The sequence below is a fragment of the Saccoglossus kowalevskii genome, chromosome 18 (assembly GCF_978046115.1).
Source record: "Saccoglossus kowalevskii chromosome 18, keSacKowa6.1, whole genome shotgun sequence".
In the NCBI taxonomy this organism is placed as follows: domain Eukaryota; kingdom Metazoa; phylum Hemichordata; class Enteropneusta; family Harrimaniidae; genus Saccoglossus; species Saccoglossus kowalevskii.
Genome location: NC_140658.1, coordinates 10,236,462 through 10,251,511, shown reverse-complemented (window position 1 = coordinate 10,251,511; position 15,050 = coordinate 10,236,462). Strand labels below are relative to the sequence as shown.

Genomic DNA, 15,050 nt, shown 5'->3' with positions numbered 1-15,050 from the left:
TAAATGACAAAATAACTAAACCAATGAACATCAGTTATGAAAGTATACTACAGTGATATGCACAATGTCAACGTTCAACTGCATCACATGAAATTCAGCTCATTCAGACGTTTCAGAGGAAACAAGTTCCAAGCATATAGCTACATAAAACCGCTCATTGTACCGCGGTAAATGTTAGACAGTGGCTATGAGTGGACGGTTTCAGGCGATCTCAAGGTATAGACATCGTTAGGTAATTTGTCAACATCTTATTAGTGTTCAATCTATTCGGTAATATGTGCATGCGTAAGAGCAGCAATTAAAAAGGAGCACACCAGACACAATTAAATTTCCTTCTTCGAGCTGAATTGTTGTACCACGGCGGAGTTCGGATAATCTATAGTTACTAGTCCGCTTTGAATTGATTTTGTCAAATGTAGCCCTAGCAGTGACCCCAGATTCTAAATATAATATTGTTAATTCGCGGGTAATCGTATAACTGCACGAACAACAAGGTGACATTCGCTGTGGCAGATCTATAGGCTATCTAGGAAATCCAATTTAGTCAATCATATTACCTAAGCAAACTGTTACAATACACACAGGAACTAAGATGGAATTGATATCGCCATTGTTGAATATGAATTACGCGATCAAAGAACACCATATACAATTACAATGTAGTTGTGTTTAACTTCTGCTGTGCAAACCAGTGTGAATACGAGTATTGTGTGAAAACATTTTAAAATCAATACTGATCTTTCCGAATGTGAGATACTTGAGGGGGGGGTGTTCTCAGAATAAAATTTGGTACGCAAGCTAAAGTAAAAAACGCGTAAAAGGGGTGTTATTTAGTTATTTTGACGCGTGTACCGTGTTTAGAATCGAATATTTTAAAATATATAAATAAGGGACCCACTTTCACTTGTCTTAGAGATACAACGTGTTCATAAAAATGGATATTTCTCGGACTGTCACCTCATATTTTTAAGTTTCTGCTTTTGAAAAGGGGTATAATTTCAAAAAAATAAGTACGTGTTTAGAGGTATAGGTACCAGGTCTGACTTGGAGAAAATTTAAGATACAATTTATCCTCACTGTATGATTCTATAAAATTTCACAGTTCCAAATCAGAAAAAAAATATCTATAATAACAGAGATGTATGTATTACCAAGTGTATGGCAAAATAATAAAATAAGCATAATGAAACTTGAAAAAGTCATTTATGATTTAACACACATTTATTTATTTTTTCTCGAAAACGCACAGAAAAACAGAATGGCACTAAACGATGAAATCGTGTCTAGGTTTGGAGAACGCTGTGATTTGATTACCCGCCTGTACACACTTCGCTGCTATAATGAGATGCATAAAACTAAATTGTAGTGATTGTAACAAGGAGGTAGAATGAACAATAGAGCGGATATTTCTCTAATTCTATGACGTACTTGAACTTGTATGACACGTACATCAGGAAAGGGTGTATTCTTATTTTATGTGGTAGCTGAAAAACATGGTAATATAAAGAGCTGTATCACGTCAAAATAGATCATAAAAAGGCATCATACGACCACAAAGACGCATGCATATTAAAAATTCAATGTCAATAGTTCAATTTTGTTAAATACACATATCACAATAATTTGTTTATAATCGATTGAGCTTGGATAAGACGTACCGGGGTCAATACTCGTATATATTTAAAACTGCCTAATAAATATAATTGTCAAAAATGGAATATTATTCATGTTTCTACCGTATTTGTTGTTTATTGGATGAATACGTTTTGTAAGAGCATAGTAAATTTATTTCGTGTATTTTTAGTATATTGCGCATGCGTTGGAATATTGTGGAACGTTATAGCGACAGGATCACCCAGTCATGCGTCTACTTAAAACAGTGGGGTGACGTCATGGTATTTCAAATCATTCGTTGCCAGGACTATCAAATACTCGCTGGCCCACACATCGCGTGGTCAAATCAATGTTTTGAGTCTACAAAAGTCTGCTAGAGCTGTTATACAGTAGTCGAGGTAGAGTCGGTCGATTGTAGTAATCGCGAATTAGTCGGTTATACTTTTCGATATAGACAGTGGTATCACGAATGGGCGATTATTCAAAGGTCGGAGTCAATGTTGAATGTCGAAGTCTAATCGCGTTATAAGAAACCCGAAAAACATGATGGTGTATTGTCCGTCGACAAGAACGCTATATTAGCACAAAAGGTAAACAAAAGGGGTTATTAAGAATAAGGCTTCAAAACGCATCGAGTCATAAAAAGAGTTATTTCATTCTTGCGAGGACATTGCCGCATCCAGGACTATAGCGTAAAACAACTAGTTATTGAAAAGGTGATTATGCGCGCGAATCCGCATAGCTGCGCGCGTGAAACAGCAACCCGCGCGCGTTCAAGCAAAATCAGGCATTTCATCTGTATTGAAAGTATATTGAGCGTATCTTAATGTTGAATAATAATAATAATTATCACTGGCAGATAAATGTGTAGTACGCTAAAGTGGTGCATTTAAAACATATCACGCTGTCAAATATTAACATACATCGCACCAGCATTGATGCGTTCCTCGCACATACAAGTTCGAAATCTTCAAAAGGCCATTGATTGTCATTTTATGAGCACAATATTGTCTGCTAATGACTCGGTTCATGGGTGGCCTCTTTGAATGACGTAGAGTTACTTAGCGCTAATTAGTTACCAGTAGATTTTCATTTTCTTTTAGTGTGACAAGACGTAGGTTATTTATACACATAAAGAAAACGTGCGCTCAATGTCATACTATTATAGAATATTACAGTGTAATCTGCTATAAAGTAGTCTTACATGTATGGTGGAATTATTGCTTCCAATATGACAGTTTGAATTTGTCTTCAACAAAGTTACCGTTGAACTGTTCGAACTTTGGCTAGTCGCGCATAAACAACAAAAATTAAAGATGCCAGATGAAACACAGTTCTCATATTTGCATAGCTTAGTGATATTAGTAACAAGTGCCGTGTGTATTATTGTTTACACGTGTCAGTCAAATACATAGCACATCTGCGCCAACCTACACTAATTGTATTTTGAATATAACCTATGTTCTCGCTTGTCGCATTACTTAGAAAGTTAGGCAGTATGAATTTGACAGGTTTCCAGAATTTGACGTTTGGGGAAACCTTTCTACGCGCGAATGTCAGACACGTTTCGTGGTGGTGTGTGGCCGATGTCTACATGTTACTCTGCAAATTCAAGGACACGTAAGATAGGAGTTATTTAAAGAATTTATCGTTATATTTAGTTTCGGATTAAATGTATCAGGTTGAAAATATTGGCCAATTTTTATTATTTCATTTGAATTGAGTTTACATTTTACCAAGTGATAATGCAATATTCTCGCTTTTTCATGTATAAAACATACTATGTAGTTGCATTTATTTGATTTACGTCCGTTGAATTCAAATCGAATAAAACATACATGTTATGATTAAACACGTGAATCTAGTAGCGTACATATGTATAAAGATTTTAAAATCTCAATTTGCGAGCAGCCGTATATGACCTTTATTGTGATTGTGTAACTATTCTACGAAATAGTTTTTAGTTTGGATTGTTCCGATCGTGGGAAATGTAATAAAAATTCAATGAGTGTCGGAACGGTGGCCATCGCTTATCGAATAGTCCCAAGAATTAAAATTAAACTCCGTAAATAATCTCAGAGTGGAAGTTTAAGAATTACACAATGCAATTTGATCATCGTGTTTCATAAGGTGTACTGCTTCCGTAAAATCCGCCAGGATCTCTTGTTATCAGTCGTGATCAGATTCATCTGTTAAATGATTTTTTTTTTAAAAACGCGGTAGCATAGGTATAACAAAACCTGATTCCCACAAAGACTTGTTGAATGAATATATTAAATGCCAATACAATTGACACATTGGTCACGACGCAATACCGCATTTTATAACGTATATTGAATACATATATACTTTGAAGAGAAAAAACAATTGCAACCCAAAACAAGTACGAGATAATAAGATTGCATGTGTTCTAACATATTAATTGGATTTGATCTTGTGTGATCATATCGGAAAATAAGTCGGGTAAACGAGTAAAGGGTGGTAGTCGTCGTGCCGCGCATGCGCAAGATGTGGGTCTCATATAAACAAAGATGGCGATTTTGATTGTTGCGCACACCAAGTGAGAGGTTACCAAGCTTCAATTAGGTATTTTTTGGAGTTTAAAAGGTATCAAAAGAGTCGCCGACGGTAACTCGTGCAAGTGGCTCCCAGAGCAAAACTCGTACTCGTGATTTTATCAAAAAGGTGCATTGGATTATAGGAAAATCACTGTTTTTTAACACAAATGTCGCACATGCGCCGCACGACGACTACCGCTCTTTAAATTAATATGCCCCAGCTTCGCGACATCGCCAAATTCAACCTACAGTGACAAAAGGAAGAAATTAAAAGCAATAATGGTCAAATCCTTTTGATATTCCAAATTATCTGGGATATTTGTATTAAAGATAGCATAATTGTGCACTACAATAAATAAACAAGCTCGAGTTTAACCGGGTCCAACCCAAATACGCGTGTAAAATACATTGTTTATTTACACGAAAATCTATCACGCGCTGCGCGACGACCACCGTTCTTTAAGTTCAATTTTACGTCAGTGTTCCATGAATTCGATAATTGTGTCCATGATAGGCATATTATTGGCTTGATGAGCATCGACAATTTACATATGGTATTTTCCAGAATTTGTGTCCCTATCTGCCGGAAGCATCTATGACGTAGATGAGTGGTTCTAATAGACAACTGCAATTTGGTTGTGAATCGTAATCATTTAAAATATAGAAAATCTTTCAGAAATTCTTTTTTATTGATCGACGACTTCTGATCCAAACAATATCGATGTAAACGGCGTCTCTTACCCAAATTTACGCCCTCAAATCACCGTATCGCTAGAGGGCGCGGTTGATTGAAACGGTGCATTGTCAGCCAACAAACTGGCTTTGTATACGCGTGTATTAAATTACAGCACAAACAAATCACTGCACGCACTAAATCACTGAAAAGATTACATTTAATCTATATAAACACATATCTGCAAACACAGATAGAAATTGTATAACCCACTGCATCAGATATTGATTCCAAATACACATAGCAAGCAAATAACTTTTAATCTCGGTGTAAGGGTATTACTTCCTAATTAATGGTTTTTATAGTAGATATTGATTAATCGAATGACTGACATACTTGTTACACTAAGTGATTGCTTCTGATTGCATGTCTACGTACTATACTAGTTTGTCCTAATACTGCGACAGTGTCTCTAACATTCTATTTCTAATTACTCTATAGATGAATTATTGTGTCCAATGTAGATATATATCAGAAAAAAAAACCGTTGCACGGTTTTCTGATGTACAAATTCAGAAGTTTATTTGAATATGAATTGCCTCTTGCACGTCGTACCTATCCTTACGGGGACGTATATCAACACATTAGCAATGTTACAAAGCCTTAAAGTCGGGATAAAGCGTGTTTTCCCCGTGAAACAAAAGTGAAGTTTACACATACGCCTAGCACAATACATTCAGTTACGACTCAGTCTGTGGACCAATCAATTTCGCCCAGGGAAGTAACATGACAGGGCTAGACATGTTATATAAGGTAAAGGTATCGGATATTTTATTTGACTTGCCAAGTTAAACTATATATTTTCATATGTACGTGCTTTAAATAACTGTGGCCACAGGTCGACAACTGTTTATACTCCATGCTACCCACTTTCTATACAAACAGGAAACGTACAAAATGTAGGTAAGAAAAACAGTACATAAGCAAAACTGCAGCATCTCATTTAGTATCATTAAACTGTGCATTATACCAAAACAACAATAGGCATGAATGTATGTCATGGAAGACATGCATCAAATCGGAATGGGTAAACTGGGGTTTTAGAGGTCATATCGGGGAAAGAACTAAATAAACAATTAATTAAATTAAAATTGTTAATTCAGTAAATGTATTTGTTGTTGTTGAGATTATTCCTGTCGTTAATCGTCCTTCTCTGTTTATTGTAATAAATATACGTCGTTCTTCATTTATATCATTCGTTTTTAGATCAAATCGTGATTTGAATTAACAGGACAGGGTCCTCATTTTGTGAAAAGCGAATCCCAATTTGTAATACAGGCGATCTTTCCCAAAACGTTGTTGCTGGTTGTATCTTAAATTCCGTGCTCGGACAAATGGAAGATAAGAACACTTCATATACTATGTTGCCATCTGTTCTCAGTACTTCGGTAATTTCACTTTGCATTTTGTTGTGTAACGAGGAGAAATAAAAATATGCAAAGTCAATATTTAATTAAAGTTTTCTAAATTTCGTCGATTCGTGAACGACTTAGTGATGAGTACGGTACTAATAATAGACCATGCTTCACAAATCTCACAAACCTCCGTCCATGCGTCATTGTTCATCTTGCTTAGTTGTGACTAGTCTTTCATATTAAATCTGACGATTATGATACGATATGAAATTAAGTGAGTTAGTCATTGAAAATATATCAATAATGCTGTATGTACGCGAATTTGTGGTGCATTAGTAATAAAGACAGCATCACGTAATTATATAATTAATTATTATAATTAATTATTCGTGCTGATTATAAGGCCTAAAAATAGTCTTGATTATTTGACTAGGAAATTATTTATTACAGATTTATTTTAAGACCTCCCACCAGTATATTATTGTCATTTTAACACGATGTAAGATAAAGTCTGTTATATACGGTCGTTGTGGGCATACGTATCTGCGATGAAACACTGCCGGACAACTGAAATAAAACGTGAGTCGTCGTTTTAAAAAAATTTGATTTTTTAAATCAGTTATCAATCTATAGTAAGAGTCAATAAAATGTATCTAGTTTTTTTGTGGATATGTAAACTATTTATGAACAGTTGGTGTGTCATACCACGTGACAATAAATATTCACACAGTGTAGTATCCTCGGGACGGACATCCGGGCATTTTCTACCGCCTGGCAACCCTCGCGGTGAAAACAAAGACCAAAAACTCGCAGAAAACGGTACTTTGCGATGGTTGTTGAGAGTCCCCTGAACAGTGTAACAAGATTAGCCCTACGTGTGTAATATATATGAATTTGGTTGTTCAGGATTACTTCAAAGTTGAGTTTGTGTTGTTTTCTCGAGTTTTCACCGGCTCCACCGGCGTTCCACAGCAGCGCGCACAAAGCCCATAGAAATACGTGGTACAATACGTGGTGCGCGTCTTAGCAACGTAGAACGTCTGTGACGTAGCTCCGCCCCCGAGGATATCTTACTTGTACCTTCGAGCTCGCTCAGTGAGTGTGACGCAATCATTGTTTTACTTGGACTGTTTATTGTGCATGTAATTGCAAGGGATCCACAAAACAGAGTGATCCGTAACCACGATTTCTCAACATCAGAGATCACAGAATTAGTTCTTTGAGTTTATATTTATCTCTAGTTTCACCATCTAATTATTAGCTAATGCAGCCTATCATTTGTTTCAAAAGTGTGGATAAGGTATAAGTACAGATATTTGGTGTGTACTTCTAATGTGTTTTATGGCGTCGGAGACCTTGGTCAAAATTCACAGACAAGGATTGTTCTTGTTATGTTCTTGCATATGTTTTCAAACTTTCAGTCACGTGTTCAGGAATAAAACATAAAAAGTTGACAACCTAACTGTACTGAATATTGTATTTTTAATTGGTCGACATTGTTAATCACATAATCAAGTCAAATGTTCTGTGTAGCATCTTCGATATACGATTTATATCAACATGTATTCCCAATATACATCGTCAACTCTGTGCGAAATCTCGCGCATTACATGGCTTCCCTGTCGCGTGTGGCTGTGTGAAACGTGGTGGTATTGGCAGTAGCGCGCTGCATGGAGAAAACAACTAACGAAAATAGCATGCTCATTATCTAATTGACATCCCTTTCGATTGAAGAGTGTTTTAATGTTCCCTATTCACTTAAACAAATAAAAGTTATGATTCGCCTATTCGTTCAAGACTTCTTATGCTGGGAATTTCAACTTTTCATTGTCAGTCTTACACCCAACAAGTGATATCATTTATTTTGAAAATGTAATTAACATAATATACAAAGCTTGTCAAAAATATCCATGGTTACACTGTATGTCTCAGCACTAGTGAGTTTTAAGACTGCTTAAGATGGTATATATTATACCAGACGAAGTGCGCAAATTTGCAAATATCTCTGCGAATTACTTGGTGCCTCAGAGTGGCTTCAAATTACAAACGGGTGATATTGAATATGACGAGCTTCAAGGTGTAAAAACAATCAAAACATTACAACGAGTATAATAACAACTTAACTATATATACATGGCAACAGAGACGATGGCGGCCATTTTAATTTGAAAAGTTCTTCAACAATTATTTAATATTCAAATACTTCTTCAGGAATAACATATTAGACAATACATTGACAACATGACTGGATTGATAATCTATTAATTGGACGTCATGTTAATCACATAATCATATAAATGTTCCATGTAGCATTTTTGATGTAATACTGTATACTACATCGCATACATTGCACACGCTGTGTGGTATCGCATACATAACATGCCTTCCATGCAGGAAATTACGTGGAAACTTGGCGGTATTGGCAACACCACGCAACGGGGAGAAAATAACAAGCTCAAAATATAAATCATATCAATATTAATTTACAAAAGGCCGGTATGACTGTTTGATATTAATATGCACTTAAACATTTAAGACTAATATTCATGTGCTGGGGCGTTTTTTTTGATGAAAGCGATCACATTAAATATTGATATTTACGAATATATATATATATATATGTACTGCTGTATGAACATATATAATGTTGTGTCAATAAGTTGTTGTTATAAATCGACAACAAGTATTCACGAATATAACTCAATATACTTCTTTAAACTTAACTGGTGATACAAAGATGTTTGTTGGTTTGACGATTTCCATAGTATATAGTAGGGTAAATATGCAAATTAGGCAATATCTGTATATTCACACACTTCATCTTTTATTCAATTGTTTTAAAATATTCCTTCTCTTCTATCTTACTGTTTTTCCTCCTAGCAGCCATTATCTGAATACGAATATAGAATGACATATTAATTGAATATCATTTTGTATGCCTTTCCGCTCGTTTAAAATATGTGTTTTAAAAGAAAGATTTCATCTTTAAGGTACATATTTAGACTATCTGGTAAAAGTGTCAGGTTCAATGTCGAACAGGGTTAATGACTCACAAAAATATCACCCCAGTATCTGTGGCTATTCAAAAAGTCAACGTTGTTAACATGGCCAGTTGTTTGTGTTCGTACACGTAAACATCGACGTGGTGTATGAGAAATGAAACCAGATTGGCGCGATTCAAATAATATTAATTAGCGCATGCTATGATATAGCTTTCTGTTAATACATGATTATATTTCTTACAGATTCGTGACTTCTCCAATATAGTGTTCGTACAAAAGCAATGGTTGCCGTGGGGATGAAATTCACCTCGGCGAGCGCAATATAAGACGGACGTCTCTAGAAGACAGCACGGACACAGGAAGCGCATTTGACGTAGGTAGATCTGAATCTGATTGGAAAGACACGTCGTTTAAAAAAAAAAACAGTGAGAAAATTAGCCAGAGGATCTTTGACGAATTAGCCTTCTGAGTGGGTTAAAAACATTTCCACGTGATTAGACTGGAAGATTTCATTAGGTGCAGAATTTCATTGACTATGAAGAAAAGAGGCTCGACGCTGTGATGACGTGTTAGACTGACAATTGAATCGCAGTAGGCTTCCAGTGTTAAGAAGTTACCATCACACACACACACACACGCTGTCGCAGATGTGTGATCATCACGACTGTACTCTGCAGTAAAGACTTCCTTCGGCGAGATACGACGACCGCTTGTTTGGGCCATTCGAATTATTGTTCTTATTCTTTATTATTCCTGTCTTTGATATAGACTCCGGACATAGAAAAACGCGATTAAGCCATCATTTCAGTTACTAATCATGTCGGGAGAAAAGAATATGATTGAAATTTTCGTCAACTACACTGACAACCCTTGTGTTAATTTCACGAACGGTACGTGGAACACCACGGTGGACTGCAATAATGCGTCGTCGTCAGACTATGAATACGATTGGGATTACTTTTGGAAAATTGAATTCCCGCGAGTTCTAGCCCAGTTTGCTTTTCCTCGTCCCCATGAGTGGTTCTTAATCGCAATGTACGTTCTCGTGTTCATCTTGGCTCTGTCAGGCAACATTCTGGTGTGCATCGCGGTGCTGAGGAACCCGCAAATGCGAACGGTGACAAACTACTACATACTGAACCTGTCTATCGCCGATATCCTCGTGTCGCTCATCTGCTTGCCCGTTACCGTCGTCTACGACACCACCGAGACGTGGTATTTCGGCGATATTGCTTGTAAACTTGTCCCGTATTTTCAGGTAAGTTCATCTCTTTTACGAAGGAACCATTTTATGCATAGATTTTCCAAGATGTAGAAGTGTGCCGATTTTAAGACAAAGTGTACTGTTTGTCAAAGATGACTGATTGCACCCAAATGATTCAGTTAATTCGTGGATACGACGGAAAGCATAACAGGAAAGGAAAAGGTATTGGAAACAATTAAATACTCTTTTAATGTATCTATGTGTATGGATGGTACGTAATACATTATCTGTTTATTCATTCTTGAGTACAGCTATTTCCTTTCTCTTCTCTCAAACAGATCCCACGCACACAGTTTATGATGCCAGGTCGTTAGTAGTTGTCAAATTATATTTTCTTCGAGAATAATGTCAATGTATACCACCTATTCCATAACTTCTAGGTTCAGTTCGTCTCGTTGCTCACTGTAGGGAACAAGCTAAAGGTTTTGAAACAACAAGTTTTATCCATTTACATATAAATTCGTTTAAAAAAGGGTTTAAAAGACATATGTTTTTAAAAATGTGCAAAAATCAATAATGCATGTAAAACTCGTATCGTCTTGCAGTTAACCTATGTGTTGAATCAGTACGCTGCCACACACGCCATTGACTCGGGTCAGAGATATGTCTACAGAAATAAAATCAACCAGTCCCAGAAAACATAGACTGAGTTTAGTAGGATGCATTTAGTTGAGTTGATGAATATGTTTTATTTGTCCATTTGTATATTTGCTGAATTGTAGTTTCAAAATTATTTAAACAGTAACATATTGATTGTGAATACAATGATACTGCGATATATCGATTCTCTTTAAAGCGTTATTTTAGATAGTATTACTCAATGTATGGAAGTTGATATGCATAACTACGTCAATAAGCTAATTACGATTGGATGAAAACATATTTGTTTAACATTTTTTGACGTTACACATTAAATGGCAAATTAATTAAATTCAGAGATATAAACCAAACGAATTAATCACATGCTGTACTGGGTGTATATTCGTCCATGAAAAGATTGTATTCGTGAAACTTCACGACATATAAATGACGTTTTTTTTCTTTTCTTTTTTCGTATGCATAGCTGAAATCAGTGCAACTGTCAATATATACTGCGAAGTCGGTCATCCTGAATGAGGGATCTCGACATCACGCTATAGAAACATTATACAGATGTTTTGATTAGCTACGCAGCTATATCATCTAATCGGCAAACCAATCAGATGAGACGTTGTTTATTCACTTGGTTTTACCCCAACCTGTCGATTTCCGGCTCCCATAAACTGTTAAACCTTAAAACTATTTCCCAGTACTTCCCAAAACATTGTTTCAATTGAAGGGATACTCTTGATATACAATTTATATTGCTGAAAGATTAAGTTCATTATAAGTTCAGTTGAACGGACTCATTCATGTCGTACGTGTCATTTCACAGAATGTAGCGATACGCATACAACACTGTTTTCGCCGTTTGTTATTCTCTCGCCTTAATACCCGAGATTATGATACTTTTTTTCAAATATCATTATTGTGAATAATGTTTTCACAGCTTCTGGTGTTTTTATAGACACTGACATCGTATATTGCTTTGTGTGTATTTTACGCTTGGTTTTCCATGATTGACTAGCTCGGTTAGTCGAGCAGAAAAACGTGTCAGTTCGTAAAGGGTGAAAATTGAAAAGTGCAGATGAGTGACTCACGTCTCGGAACGCCAATCCTCTGTGCGTGTAGTTCAAATTGGATCCGTGCTGGCTGTGCATCCTATGTATTATTAATAACTGGCTAAATTACCAAGGCATGTGTTGCGCAATCGAGTGTATCATGTATCGCAACAGTCCTTATATATAACCTCCAGCATGTCACACATCCTGGTACTTTTGGGAGAACAAATGCACTACCGATGGTAATTTCTCAAAATACAAATAGCTGTCATTATAGTCCCAAAACTGTTTAACATGGCATAAATTAAATGATTGAAAATATTGATACTGAAAATTAATTCTGTTATAATGTAACAATGCTCCAAATAAGTACCAGGATGTATGACCTTTAGAGAGGTCATCCATAACTTTCCTCATACAATACCTTTACACAAATTCAAAGACAAAACCAGCTTATATATATATTTCGCTCAGCAAGATTTTCGCAAACACATCGACACGTAGATAAATTACCTTTTTGTTGCCTCGTAGTTCAAACAAATGTACATAAATGTATTTGATACATATCTCCACGTAATGAAGAACATCAATATTGATGTGAATTCACGCGTGATTGGGTCATGTGATCTGTGTTCACGATGCGATATCACGGAAATGTTGGCTGTTCCGTGAATATATATTTATGTCGCTTTTTTTCTGTATAAGCATTGAAGTTATGTGTCAATGTAAATATATAGAGAGAGAGTTTCGACATCCGATAAGTAATATTAGTTTCAGCAATTTGATTGGTTCGTCGACGCAGTTCAAACTTTGACCTATTTGACATGCACATAAGACCTGAACAGATGTTTTGCTTAATATAGCATAAACTATTTTTATTATGGTGGTTAATATTGAACATGCGCCTTAAATTTATGGTACGTACCTTTAAATTCAAAAGACCAAACGCGTTACCAGAAAACATATCTCTATATAATAATAACGTGGGCTTATCATATAAATGTGACGAATTTAACCGATATCATACTGCCGATATTTTTTTTCTTAATGGCCTACCCAGTGACGTAACAGCAACAAACTATTAATTGTTCAGTTGTTTTGCAGCGTGACAAAACAAAAACGTGTTTAAGGAGCAAATACGATAATATTTATTTAAGCTTGTAATAAACTAAAGAGGTGATTGTATACCGGCGATTCCTTAGAAATACAACGACCTCGCAGTGTCGGCAAATACTTGTTCATAACGATGATATCTCCAGGCGACGTGAGATCTAGTGATAAACGCGCCTAATGTATTGTACAACGCTGCATTGCATTATAACATGATAACTGGAACGAGTTCATATGCCATAATATAATACATTCTCTGATGGGCAATAGTCTAGCAGATAACATCTTCGACTTTCGTCACGCACCATCTCAGCTAAATAATCACCTCGTCATATGATATACCTCGCACCAGTGTTCATTATTATTATTTAATTCGTGTTAAAATGATATTATAGCCGTTGGCATTTTTCAGCACAATGGAAAAACCGAACATAACTACATTGCGAGTGGCATTATACTAATTTATATAAATACAGTTGCAGTGGAAGTGTCCCACAGTGTCTGTTTTCACAAATGTATATATATAGAAACAGTCAGTGGTTGAATACATTCAAAGAATTGCCCCATATCCCTGCACAATGGGACACGAGTTGCATCTATGAGCACGATTCGTGTCTGTTTTCAAGGTAGCTAAATTATCTTAGTATCGGTGAGTTAGAATCACGCACTCTGCTATTATAGTTATTTAGTTCAATAATATCACACATGTATCTACATGCAATGAACTGAATTTTAGAATTTGGTGCATATATCGTAAATGTTTAATAAGTACCGATTACAAAGTACCGTTTATGCAAACTGGTGAAAATGCATCGGACTATTGCATATAGCTCTAAAATAAAAAACTGAAATACTTGAGTGTCTTGAATTTAGTATGAATGGATTGAGACCAAAACAAGTAATAGACTGTAATGTCCGATGAATTTGATATTAATATTAACATTGTTTTTCGAAGACTGACGTTAATAAATACTGCACCTGGCATATCACGTCCATCGTTAAACAACGGCCTACATGTGTATAATGCGATGTGGAGTGAAGAGATGACAGTCGACGACCGAACTTACCCGCAGGCTTTGAAAAATCAGTGGCGTCAGCGACCCCTCTTTGCGGATCACCTCCCTTATTAAATTGACTCGTCTGTGTACTGCTGATGTCGGTCGCGATATCGCGTAGATGGATGTTACGATGATATGCAATGGATTCATTCAATTTCTGCGTCACTAGCCTCGATATAGTCTGTAACCGAATCTGTTAGCAAGAAACCAAACGTCAATGTATTCAGAACGTTATTGATTTGTTTACTGGTATTTAGAAAAAAAAGAAAGCCAAACAGGAAACAGTACTCCACTAATTATGAGGAATTGTTTGACTAATTAGTCAATGAAATGTACAAATATCATTATTGTAAAGTTATGTACTGTTTCCCAGCAATAGACATATTAATTCCTTCTGATGTCTATTGTCAAGACCAATTAAATACATGTTTATTTCCGCCGTTCTTATTAATCTTGGTGTGACGTCAAGTGTATTCCAGCTGCGCGACACGTACTTTGAGACGTACGTGACGAGGCATATTTAAATCATTTGAAGTAAGCTTCACACCAGGTCCCTCTGGCTTTATAAACCAGACTGTTGTTGTCATTATAACCATGCACCTTAACGAGTTGGACTGATTGAAACGTGCTTCCGCAATCTGTTCTTTGTCTTGGCTACAAAAGCGTGAGTTCACACATGTTTTCCTGAATTAATCTTCTGCAAAATCAAATTCAGG

General features: G+C 36.0%; 1 protein-coding gene across 1 annotated transcript in view; it reads left to right on the top strand.

Annotated features, from left to right (window-relative positions):
* LOC144349908 (orexin receptor type 2-like) overlaps positions 1-15,050 on the top strand; it is a 40,163-nt gene that overhangs the window by 15,178 nt on the left and 9,935 nt on the right. Inside the window, exon 2 of the mRNA XM_085492849.1 lies at positions 9,506-10,520. Coding sequence (XP_085348975.1) covers positions 10,080-10,520 — 441 coding nt within the window. The 5' untranslated portion in view covers positions 9,506-10,079. The remainder of the gene's footprint in view (positions 1-9,505; positions 10,521-15,050) is intronic.